Source organism: Leptidea sinapis, chromosome 16 (assembly GCF_905404315.1).
Source record: "Leptidea sinapis chromosome 16, ilLepSina1.1, whole genome shotgun sequence".
In the NCBI taxonomy this organism is placed as follows: Eukaryota; Metazoa; Arthropoda; class Insecta; order Lepidoptera; family Pieridae; genus Leptidea; species Leptidea sinapis.
Genome location: NC_066280.1, coordinates 9503391 through 9526569, shown reverse-complemented (window position 1 = coordinate 9526569; position 23179 = coordinate 9503391). Strand labels below are relative to the sequence as shown.

The window sequence follows — 23179 nt, the reverse complement described above, 5'->3', positions numbered from 1 at the left end:
TTTTAACAGATCAAGGAACAAACTTTACAGCCGAACTTTTTAAGAAAACTTGTGAATTTTTAAAAATCAAGCAGATTTGGTCATCTCCCTATCACCCTCAGACGCAAGGTGCTCTGGAGAGAAGTCATTCCACTTTAAAAGAACAAATTGGCATAAATATGTATTTACTGCCATGCTCACATATAATAGCACCGTCCATACAACTACCCAATTTACACCTTTTGAACTTATTTTCGGGCACAAGCCCTACATTCCCGATTCCGTTTTTGATTTACGATCTGACGTCACATACCCAGAATATATTAAGATGCTTCACCATCGCCTTAAACTGTCTAGAGAAAAGGCCATACAAAATATTAACTCTTCAAAAGAAAAGTCAAAACATTATTATGATAAACATACTCGTCCAGTACAATATAAAGTCGGTGAATATATCTATATTAAAAATCATGTAAGACTTCGGAAGGCGCTATCTCCTATATGGAAAGGTCCATATAAGATCGTCAAAATACATGGCAATAACACCTTATCTCTTCTTATAAACCGAAGATATGTAAAACATCATTATGATGAAGTAAAACCTGCATACAACGCGGATACGTAACTAATTCTTCTTTTATTAATTATTAAGTTAAGTTTATTAACACTTATTTCATTTTATACAGCTATATTTTACTATATTATATACAAAGTTATAGGTTTATTTACATAAGCATGATAGTTTAGTTTAGTTTTGTCATTACAGAATGGTTAATACATACTGCGCCATAGCCGCTAGCGAGAATGAGTATATTAAATACATCAAGGAAGGTCCTGGCTTGCTCTTCGACCCAGTGGGCACTCTGAAGCTCATAGACGATTATCTTCATATAGTTATTCCGATAGATGTTACTTCTTTTGATCAAAATATTAAGTACACCCAGGATGTTTTAAACATTGTTAAATTACAGTGTCAGGAAAGTATAGAGATAGATATTTCCGTCTGTCAAAATATAATGCAACCCTTGGATTCACTCTATAATGATATACTTCGTGACTATAATTCCATATCTCATATCATCTCTAGCGAGAGACCCAAAAGATCTGCATGGTTCTCTGGCGTCGGTGTAGTCTTTAAGTATATATTCGGCACCCTTGATGAAGACGATGCGATAAATTACATTAGAGCACACATTGTATGATAATGATAAACGGTTAGAGAATTCGATAAAGAAAACTATTCTAGTTTCGAAATCTGCTATTTCTAATATTAACCAATCTGTCAATGAAATATTGGAGAATCAATTTAAACTCAATGATGCCATTAATAATTTATCTACAAATGTGAGAAATATATCGAATTTAGTTACTATAGATAGTTTCAAAGTAGAACTAATAAACATTTTAAATTGTCTTCAATCACATTTGTTTACTCTTGCGTTTAAAATTGAAGACTTATTGAATTCTATTTTATTCATAAAAAGCAATACTTTACATCCATCTGTCTTAACACCCAAGCAATTATATAACGATTTATTAAATGTCTATAAAAATATACCTAAGTATAGGGACTTACCTATTAATTTAGATTTAAGTAATATTCATGTTTTGATTAATGTAGCAGATTTAATTTCATATTATTATAATGGTAAACTGATTTTTATTGTTAAGATTCCATTAGTTAATGCCTTAGATTATAATGTTTATGATACTGTTCCTTTACCTATTCCGCATGAAGTTAATTCATTTTATTCATATGTTTGCATTATACCTACAGAACGATATCTGGCAATAAATACTGATAAGTCTACATTTACATATTTAAAGGATTTTAATGAGTGTAAAGTTACTTCTCCCAAAGTACACATATGTCATATTCTCTGTTCCTGGTAATCCCTCTTGTGAAATAGAAATTATGACAAAAGCTGTATCCAGTATTCCAAATACCTGCCAAACTAAATTTATACATGGTGATATAGATATTTGGCATAAACTAAATAATGCTGATTGGATATTTGTAGAATCGAATTTAAATAAAATAACAATAGAATGTAATCAGGATGTATTATTTGAAACAACCATTTCAGGAACAGGAAAACTTACCATTCCATATAATTGTACAGCTTATTTTAAGAATATTAAATTTAATAAGGTATCCAATCCAGAAATTAATATTCCACTCATAAAACCTACTTATAATATAATATCTGATAAATGTTGTAATCTTAACCGCTTCAATATGTCCAAAATTAACTTTTCTGAAATTAGTAATATTAATCTACATCAGTTAAAAGATCTTAAATTTAACATAAAAGATATCAGTGATGACCTATATATTGCAAATCCTGTTGATACCTTTAGTGATAATTAAAATAATTCTGTTATAAGTTTAATTTCACTATTTCTAGTTGTATGTTTTATCGTAGTTTTTATATGTAAGAAATTATGTATCCTATTTTCAAAATATTTTGTAAAGGCTAAGGATTCTGAAGAAATAGATATTGAGTTTCAATCATCACCACCTCCACCGCAACTTAGAATTGGTTAAAATATTCTGAAAACTTATCTTTATTATTTCCGATAAGTTTCCTCTTAAAGGGGGGGTTGTTATATATGCACATATGTATGCCTTAATGCAGACATAACATTAGCGTCAGCACTTTAAGACCAAGGCGTCACTTAATAAAATATAAAGGCAGTCAGTCTCCTTCCGAATCCTGAGTCACTCATACATTTCAATTATATTTTCTAGTTCCAAATAAATTTCTTTTTTAAAAGTTCGTTTTTAATACTCCGTCTAACAGAGCGTACGGGTCACCTGGTGTTAAGTGTGTGTTAAAAATATATAATAAGTTACCCGACCATTTAAAAGACATGACATGTAATAATCTTAAGAATAGATTAACAACATGGCTAACAAAAAATTGTTTTAATTCAATAAATGACTATTTAAATTTAACGAAAATTGACATATAAAATTTGACATGAATATTACTGTTTTATTAGAATTATAATTGTATTGCTTAGTTTATAATACTTAATGATTAGGTTCAATTTCGTGTAAAATAAAAGATTATACTACATATATTTGCATGCCTTGTAGGTAGAATAACACACGCACACACACACATACTCACGCCTTGTTCCCGTCGGGGTAGGCAGAGACAATAGAATGCCATTTGCTTCTATCCTTACAAACCTCACGCGCTTTCTCTACATTCATTACTCTTTTCATACATGCTCGCCGGTTGCGGGTGCTTCGGACCTCTCCTTTTCTCAAAACGTCCCCAATTTGATCGACGAATGTTCTACGAGGTCTCCCGCGACCGGCTTGCCCACACACACTTGCCTTATATATTTGATGCGTCATTCTTTCTTCACTCATTCGCTCCACGTGTCCAAACCATTTAAGCATTCCTTTTTCAGTCCTTGTCACAACATCCTCTTTCAAACCACAGCGCGCTCGTATTACCGCATTCGGAATTCTATCAGTCAGTCCTACCCCACACATACTATGCAGTGATCGCATCTCAACTGCGTTAATTCTGCTTTTATGCTTCTTCTGCCAAACCCAACTCTCACTTCCATACATTAAAGTGGCGACAAGCCCTCCATTATGTACAGCCATTCGCGCTTCTATTGGCACAGTCTTACCGTTTATAAAGGCATGCAGCGCTCCACTCACACAATTTCCCGCAGTCACTCTCCTTTCAATATCACCTTCATATCTTCCGTCTCTTATAAACATGCTACCCAAATATACGAATTCTGTAACTTGTTCTACCCTTTCATCTTCAATCGTGATAGTACACTCAGTCAACCTTTCATCCTTCTCAAATACCATCACTTTCGTCTTTCTTGCATTTACTTTCAAACCTCTCTCTTTAAAGCTCCCGTTCAAACAGTCAATCATTTGTTGCAACTCATTTACCGATGATGAAAAAATGACTTGATCTTCGGCGTACAAGAGGCACTTAACACTCAACTCTTCCATATTGACTCCACATTGCATTTCTCTCACATCATTCATGCATCTATCCATGAATAGGTTGAACAACCAAGGCGACGCTACACAACCCTGTCTGACACCTTTGGAGATATCAAACCAGCCCGTATAGGCACCATTAACACGAACACAGGCTTGAGAATCCCTGTACAGAGATTTCAGAGCCCTTATCAGAAAATTGTCCACCCCATACATAGATAAGACCTTCCATAATTCCTTTCTATTCACCCTATCATATTCCTTTTCCAAGTCTATGAACGCGCAATATACTTTCTGATTTAGTTAGGTAGAATAAGAGAAACATAATCTAAATAAAATAAGACCGATTGTGAAACTGACCTTATTCGAATGCAAATAATGATTATTATTATTATTATAGTGATCACCGCCGCCCACATTCTCTTGCATCACCAGAGGAATCACAATAGCGTTGCCGGCCTTTAAGGAAGGTGTACGCGCTTTTTTTGAAGATACCCATGTCGTATCGTCCCGGAAACACCGCACAAGGAAGCTCATTCCACAGCTTTGTAGTACGAGGGAGAAAGCTCCTTGAAAACCGCACTGTGGAGGACCGCCACACATCCAGATGGTGAGGATGACATCCTAACTTGTGCGTGTCGTGCGAAGGTGGAAGCATTTGAAACAGTAGACAGCAATTAGGCTTGCCACAAGGAGTACTGCACCTGGACATCGAGATGCTGAACACTTGTGGATAGAAGATGGAAATTATCTAGCACTGTACCTACAGCATTAATTAAACAAATTACTGGGCAAATGAGACTTAGCATGTTGAGACTTAGTCTCAAGGTGACGAGCGCAAATGTAGTACCGCTCAGAATGTTTGGGTTTTTCAAGAATGATTAAAAACTGATTGATTTGAGTTAAAGGGTAAAATTGGTCGTAGGGTAGGGTCGTATGTAAAAATTTGGTTATTTTTCAAAAGCATTTAAAATAAATGTATTGATGAAAATCAAACGTTATAATTAATAAAAATAATATATATTCAAGTATATAGTTGTAGAGCCGCTCAGAATGTTTGGGTTTTTCAAGAATCCTGAGCGACACTGCATTGAAATGGGTAGGGCATATCAATTACCATCAGCTGAACGTCCTGCTCGCCTCGTTCAATTTTCATTGAAAAAAAATAATTCAATCAATGGCTCAAAACGTGATTCATAATGACAAAATAAATCACAAAAAGAGACTTTTGATCCAAGCTTGTGCAAGCACAGCAAGACATTGATAATTTTTTATAGTTAGTTGCCTTAATGCAGTCGCATATAGCCTGGAAAAAGCTTCCCTCGGGTTTATAACAAACTCCCGGGCGAAATCACAGACGTGTGAAATTTTAGGACTTTCAAATATTAACTTAAGGCGAAGGGTAAACAGAAAACATGCAAACAAGGTGTTTTTAAACAAGTTTTGTGGTGAAAATATAGAATTTGGAGCTATGAACACTACTTTATCATGTTACACATACCCTTAAGTCTTGCTTGTAGGTTGCTAATGCTTATTGTTGGTTAAAGTTAGCACTCCAGAGCTATTATGAACCACCAGTTTTCTTTGCAGTTAAACAAGTTTTTTCTCGGCATCATGCATTTGTTTAGTATACTTCTATCATAAAAGTTGTTTTATAGATTTTACATTTTTATGTAGGTACATTTATTTAGATTAGTAATCAATAATGAGGATTGTAAGCAATTAAGCAGTTTGCGCCTGTTAAAATGTTACATTTTCGATCCAAGAATTTTGAAAATATTGGCTTTGTTACATAGGAGCCGTGAACTCATATCGCTCAAGGTCACCGGCATTTAGTGTCGCCTTAAAAGGTCGCTCATTGAGCGCTCCTTCTATTCATAATAACAAATGTCTATTTAATGTAATGTCTTTACTAACAAAAACTTGAACTTGAACTTGTTGGTTTTGGAAAGATCGACTTTTGTTGGCTTGTATTTAAATGTAAATCCACAAGTACTCTCTGATTTATGAGTTTATTGTATATCTATATTTCTGTTCCAAAACAAGTATACGTTTAATAAACATTGTTAAATTTCATTAAAAAAAAATCCAAAATAATTTTATTTTGTTTGAGTATGATTATTGATATATCCGTGACCTTTTCTCCAAATGTAATACAAAATTATGATTCCTTCCCTTTATAAGGCGTCAACATCCAGGTAGTAAGAGTACTTTTAATAATCTTGTAGTTATGCAAGTTTCCTCATATAAAAAAGTCATAAAAGGCATTTATTTTCTCAAAATTGATTCCCTTAGAATTCTTTTTGATGTCATTTCTTATACTACTAGATACTACTACCGCTTCGGAAACAAATGGCGCTCTGAGAGAGAAGAAGCGGCGCAAGAAACTCTCCCAGCATTCTTTTTTTGCGCTCTTTTCAATAAAAATATACAATATTGTACAGTCATTTCTATCGCTATAAAATAATCACAATCTAGTCCCAGGCTGTCCGATCATTTAGATATTCAGCAGTGGAGTAATAGGATTTACGACAGAGCCATTTTTTTTATAAAATACTAGCTGACCCGGCAAACTTTGTTTTGCCATATAAAGTATAATTCACGCGATAGTTTTATAAGTAATAAAATATTGCCTATATTATAGCCTGTACATCATTTTGTTCTATTGTCAATAGTTTTTGCAGCGCACGCATAATAGGTTTTCGATTTTACACCTTGTGTTACAAAATAGCAATTTTATTACGGATCCCTAATTTTGAAAAAAAAATATCCTATAGCCTTCCTCGATAAATGGATTACCCAACACTGAAAAAATCATTCAAATCGGACCAGTAGTACCAGAGATTAGCGCGTTCAAACAAACAAACAAACAAACAAACAAACAAACAAACAAACAAACAAACACTGCACTTTATAATATTAGTATAGATTTAAATTGATTTATAGATAATGCCTGAACAGTGACTGGGACTTTATTATAAAAGTGTATACATTTACCCTTAAAGCTAATATGTATCTTATGAAGCCTACTAGAATTAGTCACAAGCAATCCCTTATTTCTAGTGTTATAATAATGAAAATCACTATTAAGAGCAAAAAGGTGACGATTTTTGTGAACGTATATTAAATTTTCATAAATGTACTGACAATGAACAGTCATAATATTGACATGCACTTCTAGCAACAAAATTTTATTTCCTACTTCAAAAAAAGAATAGGTTCTGATTTCATTTTCGTAATTCTTTGCGCATGTTATTTTGTATTTAAATGTTCGTAATCTAAGTCTTTGTTCAAGGCATTGTGAAATGAAAAATGTCTCTACATTTTGAGGAGTTCCCTCAATTTCCCATAGACATCATATTAATATATCTCCATCATTATATCTGATTCTTTCTTAAAAGGATGTATTCAGAAGTATTACTTTTCACAAGAAAAAAAAATTACCTAAATCGGTTCCGAAATAGGGGAGATATAATGAGTTAGGTAACAAGAACAAGAAAAAAAAATCATAATATAATTGAAAACCTCCTGCTGTTTCTGAAGTTTATAAAAAACTGATTGATTTGAGTTAAAGGGTAAAATTGGTCGTAGGGTAGGGTCGTATCTGAAAAATTTGGATATTTATCATAAGCATATAAAATAACTGTATTGATGAAAATCAAACGTTATATTTTATAATAATATTAATATATGTATATGTAAGTATATAGTTTTGGTTTTTTTTTATTACTAACCTATCATTATTATTATTATGCACTTTGTTAAAATATTCCTGAACAATATTTAACATAGATATGCAGTAAAATGCGGAGATACAACTAAAAATAAAATCCACATAAATTCAACGCTACATTAAAATGTACATTTCATATAAACTGATATCAAAAAAGTTTAGAACCCCTGACTTACTTATTCCAATTGTTATCTAAGATCATCGCCCTGAACTCGGTCCAATGGCGGATAGCTAGCATCAGCTGTTCGGCGACTCAAACGAATAAGGGCTCGAGCACACCGTTGTCCTTTGACTTTTTCGACATGCTCATATGCCTAGGTTACACGACGCTGTTTTAACGGGTCAGTACCAGTGACGGGAAACGCTGCACAAAATGTATCGAAGTTGATGCCGGTTTTGTCGAGCACAACCTGCGGTTGTTGAGAAATGCTCAGCAAGTGGATATAATAATGAATTAAGTGTTTTGAGCACAAAATTTTCGTTGTTTAACAAACGTCAAAGAAAACAGGTGATGTATGGCAAGCTATGCACGATCGCCGCCCACACGCCCTTCTCAGGTAATTTGAATGAAATGGGTGTGTGGGCGGGGAAAAAGCAAAATGGCCGCAGGCAGAGGTATCAAATTTTTTATAATTGGGGACGTTATTATATTTTTAATGTGTTTATTTCCTAAGATAAGTGTGTAGGTATATGTTCTCTGTTAAGATATAATACGAAATTTTTTTTCTAGTGTAGGTATATAATAACATACAGGATATTATTGCACTTACACTGAATAAATTATGTATTAGTACTATGAGTCAGAGATGAACTTAACTGCGCACTACAGGTACTTAAGAGAGGCTATAAAATGTTTCCTCTTGGGAACATAGCTGCACGTCTTTTAGGTGTTGGGACTATTAGGGAAATATACACATTACAGACATTAACAGGAAACTCGATGAACTTTATAAAATAAAATACCCATGTATTACAATATATCATTTTACAATTGTATTGGTTAATTCTAATGATGTCAGCACTGGGATCGCGAGCCTCGCTCGTACTGCTCCACTGACCACTCGACCAGTGCTCATGCTCAGCACTAGGTCACGCAACAGGTGTTACGCACTATTGCAGTTCGACAATCAAATTCCATTACATTTATTGTGCAGCCGACCACCGCGATATGATTTTATGATTATATGAAAACTTCCACTATGATTTATAATAGTACAATATGAAACTAGTGTGTTATAGATATTGGTCATTACGCTCTACGTGAAGTTATGAACGATAAGGGAGCCGAGAGTGGAATGATCAATGTACACGCATTTCATATGAATTGGGTTCGAATCCCGGTAGGTGCAAGCATTTATATGATGAATATGGATGTTTGTTTCCGAGTCATGGATGTTTAAATGTATTTATGTATGTTTATATAAATTTATGTATGTTTAAGTAAGTATATTGTATTAAATATATCATTGTCTTGTAACCCATGACACAGGCTATATATGCTTAACTTGGGGCAAGATAATTTGTGTAAAAAGTGTGTCAATATTATTACTATTATTATATGACGTGTACAAATACACTTGCATCAATTAGTACCAACATATTCATAAATGGGAGAAAGTTCGCGAATCCTTACGTTTGTTTATCTGGTAGGCCCGAGAGGTGCATAAGACGTTATAAATAAAAGATTTCAGATATCTTTCTGCAATTATATGGGTTAATTACTTTGCTTTAGTACGCTGTGCTTGAAAAATACTTTTTTTTTTTGTTTCACTGGTCGAATCCAAATATAATGTTCATATTGAAAAGTTAGAGTGTATTAAACGTAATTTCATACGCTTTCTAGCAATTGAAGATCAAGATTATCTTGGACACATAAAACATGACACAATCATTTCAATATGAATTCTTTGGAGATAAGACGAAACCCATACAATGTTGTAGATCAATAACTATTTATTATAGAATAAGAGAAGAGAGAGCCTCAAGATAAGAGCGAGGTGTGAATTAGTGTAACACGTGTTAAATCTAAGCTATTTGTCAATATCAACTGATGCCACGATACTAACCTCCCGGTTTTTCTCGACGGCCACATTGGGAGTGAAGAGCAGCTGGTTGAGGAAGCCCAGGAACATGAGGATGTAGAGGCCCGCGTGAGTGAGAGCAGCCGTCAGCAAGCTGCTCTTCTCGAATGAGCCAGCAAACGTGTCGTACCCGCTCCAATCCATCCGTGGCACTCGATCGCTTTTAGACATCTTCTGCAACAATACACCGGCGAGTTGAACACGCAGGTACTGGACGGACACAATTGTAGTAATTAACAACAGAAGTTTCATCATCAGCCGGAAGACGTCCACTGCTGGATAAAGGCCTCCCCCAAACATATCACTCCAATGTACTCCGGGGATCTTGACCACATCGTCGGCCCATCCTACCAACACTTCATCTTCCGGTACGTTGTCGCGATTCGAGGACTTTACTGCCCCACTGGCCATCTGTCCGTCGAACTATGTGCCCTGCCTATTGCCACTTCAGTGTCGCAATCATTTGGGCTTTGTCCGATCTCCTCATTTCTGATCCAGAAGTTTAGAATAATGTAATTCTATATTCTATATTCTTGTGATTCTCCTAATGCTGACCTATACCATGGTCATTTAGCCCAACAAGACAAGCGGCATGTTAAGCCACGCTATTAACTGACAGATGATACTTAAACAGGATATAATAATAAAAAAAAATATACTAAAATTCAATACTATAGTAAAAGAATCAACAGTGTTAACATATAATATGATCACATAACATTAAATTTTTACCCGAAAAAAAAAACAAGAAGCAAAATTCATTTATGTAATGGAACCTGATACAAAAATATTCCACAGACTAATGAGCACAAGGAGCAAGGTGCCACAGAACACCACAACCTAAGCATTGTTAGATAATAAAAACAAATATTAAAAAAAAAGCGACTACCTTCGACAAAGAACAGTCCAACATATATGAAACCTCAACTAGATATGTGAATACCTTTGTTTTCCATGTGATAAATAGACTAGTATGCATTGAGGATAAAATAAGGGAACAACAATACGATGTAAGGAAAAACAACATGTTATTTACCATCCTTCTGTCCTGCAAGATAATAGCCAATTAGTATAATATAGGTACATAACTAGCCGTCTCCGCCCGCTTCACTGGTCGTCTTTTAAAAGGAAATAAATTCAATTTTATTCATCTTATTACAAATACAATAAAAAAATATGTAGCCATAAACCATCTAGGATAAATTTCGCATCGAATAGTGGTAGTTATAGATACGATCAGTGGTTTTGGCGTGAAAGAGCCTAAAACAATGACCGTTTTCATTGCATATATATATAGATAGACTAGCCGTTTCCGCCCGCTTCGCTGGGCGAATTAAAAAATGGAAAAAACGTTGTACTTCGAAAAATAAGTAGCCCTAAACCATCTGGGATAAATTTCGCATCGAATAGTGGTAGTTATAGATACGATCAGTGGTTTTGGCGTGAAAGAGCCTCAAACAAAGACCATTTTCATTACATATATATATAGATAGACTAGCCGTTTCCGCCCGCTTCGCTGGGCGAATTAAAAAATGGAAGGAACGTTGTACTTCGAAAAATAAGTAGCCCTAAACCATCTAGGATAAATTTCGCATCGAATGGTGGTAGTTTCATGTCGATACGATCAGTGGTTTTGGCGTGAAAGAGCCTCAAACAAAGACCATTTTCATTACATATATATATAGAAGATAACATAATAGTAGAACCCTCTTAATATGATACATTAATATTATACATACACACATAATACATTTTTTTATGATAATAAGAGACGAGACGAGCAGGACGTTCAGCTGATGGTTATTAATACGCCCTGCCCATTACAATGCAGTGCCGCTCAGGATTCTTGAAAAACTCAAAAATTCTGAGCGGCACCACAATTGCGCTCGTCACCTTGAGACTAAGATGTTAAGTCTCATTTGCCCCGTAATTTCACTAGCTACGGCGCCCTTCAGACCGAAACACAGTAATGCTTACACATTACTGCTTCACGGCAGAAATAGGCGCCGTTGTGGTACCCATAATCTAGCCGGCATCCGGTGCAAAGGAGCCCCACTGGTAACATAAATTTCTTAACGCTACATATGATTGTTCATCCCGTTTAATACGCCTGATACGCCAACAACAGAAGAACAAGAACCCCTGGATATTCTTCCATTGATGGCAATATGGCACCCTACGAAATTCAATGAATTGGAGATCTTATTGAAAATGTGAATAACACACGAGAAGGAGCCCTAAGTGAGAATGATAAAGACGAAGAGGAGTCAACTCTTTTGTCAATCGCCCAGGAATTATCAGCTAGTGATATAAGATGCCTTGCAGCTTCTTTAAAACAAAGCAAAGATGCATTGCAAAAGTTAAATTATGTTGAAAATCTTCTCAAACCAAAATAAGTGATTACTTTAAATAACGTAATTAAAATTACACTATGTATTTATTTAATTTATAAATACATGATTTAATTATTTAATTTATAAATGCATAACGAATAATAGAACATAATATATTGTAGTAGGTACGTTTTCCCTATTTCCCTTTATTTTTTTTCGGAATCCCGTATAATACGCTTTCTTGCTTAGGACGCGTTATTGGTTGGATCACTGTGAGATGGTTTTAAGCGGGTTTTACTGTATTAATAAAAGATATCCTGCCAATGTTATTTCCAAGTTGTTGACTGAATTGAATTTTGTAGTTTCACATTGTGATCAACAGTACGAGTATTCGATAGAATAAAATTGATGATTTATTTTGTGTTTGGTTACATAGTTATTGCTTTTGTAATAAAATTGTGAGGGATTTTTACAACTTGTACAGTCTACAGATTGTAATCATTGTTGAAGTAGGATTTATTAGTATTTATAAAATAACATAACATCAAATACAGCATGAAATGTATTGAATTAGGTGTTATTTTGTGTAAATCTGTAATTATCTAAATGTTAGGAATCTTAACTCATCATCAAGATATAAATACTTATCCCCTTATTCATAAAGGTCCGCTAACTTTAAACAGCCGCTTAGGAGTGTTTTTTCTCATTCTGACTTAGGTCAATAGAAGAAGACAGAGTGAGAATTAGCAATGCTTTAAGTTAGCAGACTGTTTGTGACAGAATAAGATCTGGCCGTCCAAGTAGTGTTCGTACGAATAAGGTGGTCAAAGCATTAAGAGAGAGAATTCGCAGAAATCCTGTCTGAAAGCAAAATGTTTTATCTCGGGAGATGAAGACAGCACCTAGAACCATGTCGCGTATTTAAAAGATGACTTAGGACTTGCAGCATATTAGAGACATACTGGTCATTTCTTAACAGATAATTTAAAAAAGAATAGGGTGGTAAAATCGAAACAACTATTGCAGCGGTACGCCAAGGGAGGTCAAAGAAAAATTTTGTTTATGTATGAGATAACTTTTATAATTGAGCAACATATTAACAAACAAATTGACCGTATTTATGCTCAAAGCTTCCTAATTAGTCGACGGAGTGCAACGTGGGCATTATCCGAGTTCAGTGATGGTTGTACTCCACGTATCAAAACATCGGCACAAGTGTATCAAGATACCATTCTTGAGAAGATAGTGAAGCCCCTTAACAACACCATGTTCAATAACCAAGAATGGTCTTTCCAACAAGACTCGGCGCCGGGTCATAAAGCTCACTTCATCAGAGCTGATGACTGGCCATCGTCTAATCCCGATCTTAATCCACTGGATCAAGATTTAAGGTCAATTTTAGAGAGTACGGCTTGCTCTCAACGCCATGATAATTTGGAGTCCCTAAAACAATCCGTACGATTGGCAGTGAATGATTTTCCCATGGAAAGAGTGCGTACTACTATTGATAACTGGCCTCAACGTTTAAAGGACTGTATTGCAGCCAATGGAGACCACTTCGAATAAGCTTTTTTATTTTAAATTGTTTTATATTTATGTATTAAACTAACACACTGTAAAAGTAATAAATGTTATTTGCAATAGAAAATTTGATTTTTTACATCTTTAAAGTTACCAAACACTTCAAATTATTGATAAAAACATTCTTATTGAATTAAAAATAAATATTCTTTTCCGGCAATATATTTCGGCTATTCAAACGCGCCATTTTGCGCGGGGTTTCTGTGACGTCAGAGTCTATATCAAGAATCTACATTGTACTAATAAATGTATGGCCGGTTTTTTCTTTCGTTTATACTGCGAAAACTAGTGAACCGATTAGAGTAATTCTTGTAACGTTAGATGCAGCGTGTTTAGGAGAACGTTTTAGTATATTATATTATGTTGGTGATTACTTATCTAGAACCAATACTTTTTTGATTTAGAAATATCTATAAGTTCGCAATATAACTAATTCAATCAATACTATTTCATGCAATGAGTGGGCGCGGGGTACTGCCGGGTCAGCACTTGTCTTGTATAAACAAATTTGTAATAATTCTGGCGAAATATATTAAAATTAATTACATTTTGTGATTATAAAATATTTATTAATAAGGGCGCCGTAGTTAGTGATATTATTGGATATAAGATTATATTACTGGGCAAATGAGACTTAACATTTTGGAACGAAGTTCCTTACGGCAGGCTTGGAGGGGATAGAGATTTTGCTGCGCGACCGAACTGAAAAAAATGTGATAGTAAAACCGTAAGAAAAAATCCGTGGAAAAAAGTGCGTGGAATAAAACCGTTAAATGAGACGAGCGCAGGCGCGACAGTCGCATACACAAGCGAGTAGTGTATAATACCTTTCTCTTTCTCCCTCTTATTGTCGATTCTACATTAGCCGAAGGAACTTCGTTCCTACCTGGTGTCCCACGACACCACATCATTTTTTATGTCTCAAAATGACGAGCGCAGTTGCGGTGCCGCTCAGAATTTTTGGGTCTTTCAAGAATCCTGAGCGGCACTGCCTTGTAGTGGGCAGGGCGTATCAATTACCATCAGCTGAAAGTCCTGCTCGTCTCATTCCTTATCGTCATAAAAATTGACCTAAAGCAAAAACTTACTTAAAAGTATTTTCTGGTGCCTATGTGCGAAAATACTTCGAAAAGTGCACTAGATAAGGTATTTTTCCTAGTTCCAAGAGACTCAACTATACGAGCAAAGTTGTGTAAACAGTAACCACTGGACCACGTGCAACACAGAGCTGCTCGAATTGTCTGGGACCCAGTGCTCTGTGAACGGCTAGATAGCTTTGTGTTGCGTAGGGATATCACTTCAATGTTTGTCTTCAACAACATTTAACACGGGGGCTATACCGAAGAGCTGTTTGATTGTGGCACATTCGTCTGGCTTTCTTCCACAGTGTGGTTTTCAAGGAACGTTCTTCCAAGAACATAGCTGTGGAATGAGCTTTCTTGTGCGGTTGTTCCAGGATAATACGACAAGTGTATTGGGTATCTTTAAAAAAACGATTACATTTTTTTAAAGGGCCGGCGATACTTAGCATCAGATGACCCATACGCTCGTTTATCCTCTCTTTCATAAATAAAATTAATGAGAAGAGATAAATAACACCAAAAACTTGCTTATATGAGAATGTTATTTCTAATTGCAGCTTACTCCTTAAGAATCGATTTTCATAGAAGGCGCCGGGTATGAGATAAATATGGAGAGTAAAACCTACTCATCAAATGGCATAGTAACGTTTTTGGTGCGCATCATTTCTCGCGCACCTTTCACTTTCTTGTATTTTGAAGTTTTATTGTTAAAATTGATTTATTATTATACTTTCATAAAGTTAAGTGAAAATTCTATAAATTATGGAAGAAAGTGGTGTAAATAATAGTGCCGGAAAATCTTATAAGCACATGGGAACTAAGTAAGTTACAATAATTCATACATTTAAGAAAATTTGAACCCTACCTATTATTTTATTTTTTTCATATCTATAATTTTTTTAAAGTTATTATGATTTATTTTCTATTTACTATCTTTGTTGTTCCAGTTATGATAATTAATGATTCGGTAATATAATTATAATGATGTAATCATGTAAGATCTACTTAAATGTAAAATATTTGATATATAATATTTCGCCAAATAGTCGTAAAAAATGTAAATAAAATAAAATTAAATATATTCTTTAAGAATTTTCATTAATTTGTTTATTTACCCTTACATATGATGTCGATCTCTTTTAATTAATACGCTTTTATTAGCTGCTGCTGTATGTTTGTTTGTAACTCCATTGGACTTGATTTTGTTTATTACCTGTTCAAAGACCATTGCTCTTGAGTAGTAAGCTCCAGCCGTGTGTCGGAGCTGACACACACACTTGTTTTTTGTTTATACTTTAAAAATGTAACTTTAAACTGATATGAATATCATATGATTCTCATTGGAATCTTTAAAAACTGAAAAAATATTAGATATAGTAATTCAAATATAATTTTATTTTCTGCATTAATTGTAAATTATGTTTAGTTTCACTCTTTTAAATTCAGCAGAAATAAAATCTGGGTTTGAAACACAAAAAATGCATCATAAACACATATATTAATAGAAGATTATCTGATTGTGTTTTAACACTATACAATACACTTTCAGTCATTTTAATTAATAATTATACAGATCATTGAATACTAAAAAACCAACACAAAACTTAATATATCACAAATAACCGAAACTAATATCTCGGAACCATACTCGGTTTATCTAGACTTTGACGTCACACTGCGCTTCAACCAATAGCATTGCTTTTCAATGTTTTATATTTCGCGCATACTTATTGCACCCTTGTTTTATTAAGTATTAATTATTCAGAAAAAAAATTAACAAGAAAAAACTATTTAAAATAAAGTCAATAATAATAAAGATTAAAAAAATAAGATTTGAACTTAATCTATATTACATGCATATACCCTATTGTGATTATTAAACTTGTGATTTTTAATTTCTTTGAGATTGAGAGGATATACAATGGCATTTCTAAATACATTATGTAGCACCTGAGGTGAGTCCATATTCGTCCAATTACCTAAAAATTCTAAACCCAATTCAATCATTGCAACTGAACTACATATTTAAGTATCCAAGCTATCTTTAAGTGACTTTATCACTGCAATATCAAGTGGTTGTAAGAATTGTAGAGTGTGGGGGCAATTTCAATGCCTGGTGTCTATTATATGAATATGGCTAAAGCTCTACATGATTATCTGGAAGTACTGACTATTGTAAGATTGTAAATATACAGTGCAGTTGGCAAAACATTTCTTGAGAGACAATTCAAACACCTGTGACTCCACTCAACCAAACATCTGTTGTAATTAATGAAAGATCAGTTAAAAATTGAATGTCATGTACTGTACAATGATGGCACAGCTGTTTGTCAACTGTCTAAAGAACATGAAACGGAAGCTGCCTCTATACCAGAATGCATGAGTGAAGGAGCGCAATAGGTTTTTGAATACTGTAAAAATATAATACCAGTCTGGGTCAAATGGATGTGATCAATCATGAACAATCTTATGAACTGACAACCAACATAGCCCAATGGTTAGTGTGACTGCCTTCTGACCTATCGGTCCCTGATTGAATCCCGGTAGATGCAAATTTTATTTATATGGATGTTTGAGTCTGAGTCTTGGATGTTTATGTGTATTTATGAAGGTATGTTAATTGTATTAAATATATAGTTGTCTTTTGTACCCATAGTATAGGCTATGCCTATAAGTTTAGGGCAAGGTAATTTGTGTAAAAGTGTGTCAATATTATTATAAAAACAAGCAAAGTAAGCCTAAATAACCTTCATCGTCACAAGTGATCATTTATTTTATGTTTTATATTTTCTAATACACTCGTAACTTTGGTTTGAATTTTATGAATGAAAACCTGTATTAATCTATTATAAGACACGATTGATGATAATATAATTAAGTGGTCAAGACATCCTGCAATTCGAATTATCAATTTCATTTCATTTCAAATATTATTTAAATTACAGCGACATTATCTCGGCCTTGAACGATCGTTTCGAATTTCGGCAATGAATGATCAATTCAATGATGAATCTATGAACCATGAACTAATGAATTTGGCGCCTGTCGGCACCTCTTTACTACATAAACAAAAATAACTAGAACGATCCGTGCTGGAAAGAAAGTGTGGGACTTTCTAGACATTTTTATATTAAACCGGCACAAGTACAATTAAATATTATAAAATATTACTTACAACAAAGCCATTGCTTGAATGTTTATTATATCCATTTGAATGGTGGTTTGTTTTGCCATTAATTTTGTTCAGCCCATTTTCTTTACACACAAAGTCTTTAATATTATTTACTTCTGTAACTTTCATAGCATCGACACGTCCATTCTTATAAACCGCCGCCATCCTTATAAAATATAAATTATAATAGGCACTAGGCAGCAAATAGCAATTGCCAATTACTAATTAGCAAAGGCCAAAGAATATAGATTAAAGTCGTAAATGTAATTCGAATTCAAAAATGTAAACAAAGAAATGTCACTGTCAATATGACAATTCAAAGACTATCAACATTTTTCTAGTAGTTTAATTATAAACTTATCTTGATTCGAAATACATATAACATTAATATATAAAAATGAATTACTTTAAGTTACCAAACATAAAATAAATAATTTCCATATTAATCGCTCGCTGATTCGGGGTCTGAAGAGCTTGATGACGATGGATCGGAATTGGTTACTCTTTTTCTTTTATGGAATAGGAGGATAAACAAGCGTACGGGTCACCTGGTGTTAAGTGATCACCGCCGCCCACATTCTCTTGTAACACCAGTGGAATCACAAGAGCGTTGCCGGCCTTTAAGGAAGGTGTACGCGCTTTTTTTGAAGGTACCCATGTCGTATCGTCCCGGAAACATCGATCAAGGAAGCTCATTTCACAGCTTTGTAGTACGAGGAAGAAAACTCCTTGATAACCGCACTGTGGAGGACCGCCACATATCTAGATGGTGGGGATGATATCCTTACTTGTGGCGTGTCGTGCGAAGGTGGAATTCGGCGGCAGGAATCAAGTTAAACAGCTCTTCGGAAGATTCGGAACGTGATAAATGCGGTAGAAGACACACAATGAAGCGACGTCTCTACGCAACGCCAAGTGATCCAAATCTGATTATGACTATTATGTATTTAGTTTTAGTTTAATTGTATATAGCAAAAGTTTGATAATTTGATTTTTCTCTTTTTACGATTTCTGAGTTATTATCATATTTTCTTCATAATTTATATATTTGGATTTTTTTATCGGACCGTTGTGGGGTTCGATGCTAACCTTCGGGGGTCGTAAAGGACATTAAAACCAATTTTTAGTTGGTTTTTAGCATTATTAAAAGTGGTTATAGGGCATACTGTGCCCTTTAACCACTTTTAATAATGAGTGAGTTTTGAGTGCCTTTTTTGGATTCGAAAATTAATAATGCTCCATCTAGAAAACCGTCCTCGCTTCCTATAGTAGATATTATAAGACGCGTTCCTTTTTCGGTTGGAGCTAATAGCAGTATCCTGTCCCCCTGAAAACGAGATCTGGAAAGGTCTTCAAAATGAAACTTTAACGCTAAAATCGAATGTAAAAACACAGTTACAATTACACGCGTTACAATACTTTAAAAGTGTTTTATTTAAAGAAATTATGCTGTTAAGTAAACTTGTTAACCGTGGATACTTCTGTAAAAGAAAAACATTCACTTTTTTCTTATTGCTAAAAAAGTAAATTCATCAACTTTGCCAGAATATTCTTTTTAGGGCCGGTTTTATAAGGTGTTTAAATTCTTCAGTGGTTTTATTTTCAATTAATACTTTTGCTTTCTGTCACCGCAGAAATATCCATAATCTCTGTGGTCTTCTTTGCGCAATCACCTAAAGCCCAATACTGATGCTTAGGCCAATTTTTGTAGACGTGCTTATAAGCATTATCATAACATTTTCAAACATAGAAATAAGAATGCATTGTCTCATTGTCTTCTTCGGAGTTGACAGTGTGTCCTGTTTGGTTGACAAACCTGGATCAGTATCCATTATTCGTTTTGATAAGACAACAATTAAAACAAAATTTATCAACAAAAAAAAAGAAAAAAAAAATACCTAACATCTACAACGGGAAATCAAGAATGACAAACTTCAGAAACCGAATGAACAAATCAATGGCGCCTAGTCACTACGGCCGCAATTTTTCGTAATATTATTTACGTTTTTCTTGTTTAGACAAGCCAAATGTTTAGTGCTTCTATCATATTGCTACTGTCAAAGCAAGGTTTGCACAATAAATTTACATTTTAATTCTTGGATGTGTTTTATGCTATATTGCAAAGAGAAACGTTGTGCAATATTTGTTTTTATATATTTATACTACACTTATAATTTTAAAATGATATTTTAGTATATTTCAACACACACAATAGAAAAGGGTATTATTTTTAGTTGCCAGCACCATTGTTTACATTTTTGATCTCCTATTACATTTCCAACTATAGGTACCTCAGAAGTAAAAAACGTACTATATGGAACGTAATGCCGTAATAATATCTAGTCTCTACCGAGTATTGTGTAAGCAGTATCCGTATCTACTCTATGGTTGACTAATGTCAACTCAACAACAACAATATCAATCTCAGAATTTTAACACGGGGCGATGGGGCTGATAAGTGCAGTAAAAATATTCTTTCGGCAAGGACTCCAATATTAGTTTTATCATTTAAAGCAAAGATGTCAGACCTACATCCTGAAACAATTCTCAAATGCACCATGGTGTCTAAGAGTTTCTGAAATCCATACCAAGCTTAATATTAATACAGTAAAAGAGGAAATAAGGAATACCAAAATTAAAAACAAAAACAAACTGATGGCCCACCCAAGCCAACTTGCTGCGCAATTAACTTTTCCTGAGGAAATGCGCAGGCTGAAAAGACGGCTTAAACATGACAGTCACGAATATCGAGAGATTCCTAATGAGAAATTTACTCTCATCGCCAATAATCTCACATCTCACATCTGTTCATAATCCCTCAACTATCTGCATGATAAAATTGTATGAAAAAAAATACACGTGCAATTCACACGTGTCAGAATTGTAACTTAAAAAAAGCTTCAAGGCTTCAAGAATCTGAAACGAATGTAAAATTTCGGGAAGAGGATAATGAGATGTAGGTTTCAGTAGTGACCATAGTGGTACAAAGTTCGATAATTATTTCACATTTTATTCGTATATATTACATAGATTTATTCCTACTCAGAGCTCACATTTTCGATAAATAATACAAGATGCTTATGGCAACAAAAGTATGAAATAAATACTTTGGTCTTAATATGGTTAATATATCATTGGAATACTGCATCAATTACTGTGCGAGTGCTGCACATTTTCCAATTAAATTTGGCGTCCAAAAATTTAATCAATGGAATCGCTGTATCTGATGCAAAATTTACATTAAATCTCTAAACTTCATAATATTAATGAGGTACATGTTTCAAGGATGACACATGATTTCAACCGCTATGAAAGACTTTACTATCACCGCTACCATAGTTATGTTCTCCTGGTGTCTATGTAAGAAAGTAATACGTTGTGCGCTTGACGTCAGAATATATTAAGGTATATTTGCGTCATACATAAGACAATCTCTTCTTTAACGAAGATCGCTTGGTACCAAAACACAGTATATATAATGCTACCTATCTCATTTTCTCCCACGTTAAATCTTATGAATTTATGTGTGTCTCTTTTTATTGTCGTTTTATATCATTTCTAGAAACCGAGAACGTGTAATGTATTCTATGTATTTCATTCTGTCGCCGGCTGAATCCTATACATTTACCTGTCTGTGTTGCTATCGTCTCGCTTTTCCGTTTCATTTACATTAAAATCACGACTATTCTAAAGAAGTTTCACTTAAAAAACTAGAATTTTAACAATATGAAGGAAGTAGGGTTGGTGATTCACTACAAATAGAAGACAGTACAGAACGGAATAGCACCTGTATGGCGTAGGAAACGCATTTTAATGCTTGTCATAATGTCAACTTTGCGACAATAACTACAAGACCTGTCATGTCATTAGCGATTAGATTGCAAATTATATTTTTGTTATTTTATTGTTTTTAAACATATTTGGTGTGAGATTCCGTTAGAGTAACAAGAGTTACACCGTAGTGAATTTATAAATCCAGGAGTTAGCTTCCACACGTAAGTACTCCTTTCACCTAACGTTTTCTACACTGTTATATTCAAAAACTTGCAGTCAAAGAGTTAACGTAATTTGGGCAATATAGTATATTTGTATCTATTTAAATAAAAATTATTACTATATTTGTAATCAACTCATATCAACGCAATGAAACATCGACCCGCAACATTTCGAAGAACTCAAGAATGCAAAAGTTTTGTAGCAAATTAAGTTGTGGGATAAATGCATGATGGCACATAAAAATCTTTGGAGGGTTTAGACAAAACTAGGAAATATCTAAAAAACAATCCAAACTTATTTGGTGGAGCGATGATTTTATTAGCAGGCGATTTCCGTCATACATTACCAGTGATTCCATGGTCGACGCCAGCGGATACAAAATTTAAGTACAATCATCTGTGCCGAAATAAAAAATAAATATAAATATAGGTACGCACTTTTCGGAAGGATGACATCTCTTTAGTTAGCTTCACCGAAATGCTTATAGCAGTATAATATTTGTAACTGCAACATCTGTGCTGTGTATATCAAGTGAAATTGAATAGGTTTAGTGAAAAGTTCAATGGGTAAATACTTTGCATTGTTGAAATAGTGTGTTTCCTTGATTAATATATTATTGAAAATAAGTTCTTAAAATAAATTGAATTTAATAATTTAATTGCTTTGAAACAATATCACATTTTAAATTTTTAATACTAAAAATTCTAAGTTTTCACTGCCAACTGCCAATTTTTTTTATTTACTTTTGGCAGAACGAAGTTTGTTTGGGCAGTTATTGATAATAAAACTAGTGGCATCACCATGATTATCTATTCTATTTCAGGTTTCCATTAGAACCATTAATAAAAAACAATGGATAATATGCAACACCACGAACAGATTAAATGGGTACCAAGTTAATATGCAAGAATTTGTTTAGTCCATTTTACACATGAAAAAAAGAAATCGAGATTTGTATGAAATAACTTTTGTTATATTACTTACCTTTTGTTATGGTACATGCTTTTATTATTGTGATATACATGACATAGAGAAACCATAGACAGTGGCTCTTAACTCTTACTGTTTCTGTTCTATGTTAGCTCTGTGGTTGTGCTTGACATTTGGTTGTTAGAGCCGAAACTGATCGTCAAATGATCACGTCAATGTCATGCAAGGTGTTTTGACTTTTGGATTACAGACGTCAAGTGTGCGTCAAGTTTACAGTAACAGCTGAACAGTTTATGAGTCAATAAGT

The 23179-nt window shown here is 34.0% G+C and overlaps 1 protein-coding gene across 4 annotated transcripts in view; it reads right to left on the bottom strand.

The window, feature by feature from the left end:
• LOC126968694 (serine palmitoyltransferase 2) overlaps positions 1 to 18163 on the bottom strand; it is a 42365-nt gene extending 24202 nt beyond the window's left edge. The window contains exons 1-2 of one of the 4 annotated variants that reach the window (XM_050813752.1): positions 17950 to 18163; positions 9764 to 9952 (exon numbers count right to left, since the gene is read on the bottom strand). In XM_050813752.1, coding sequence (XP_050669709.1) covers positions 9764 to 9952; positions 17950 to 18111 — 351 coding nt within the window. In that variant the 5' untranslated portion in view covers positions 18112 to 18163. Of the gene's footprint in view, positions 1 to 9763; positions 9953 to 10667; positions 10785 to 17949 lie in introns of those variants that run through there. The other 3 variants (XM_050813753.1, XM_050813754.1, XM_050813755.1) reach the window with 3 other exon arrangements.
• Between the last annotated feature and the right edge of the window lie 5016 nt (positions 18164 to 23179).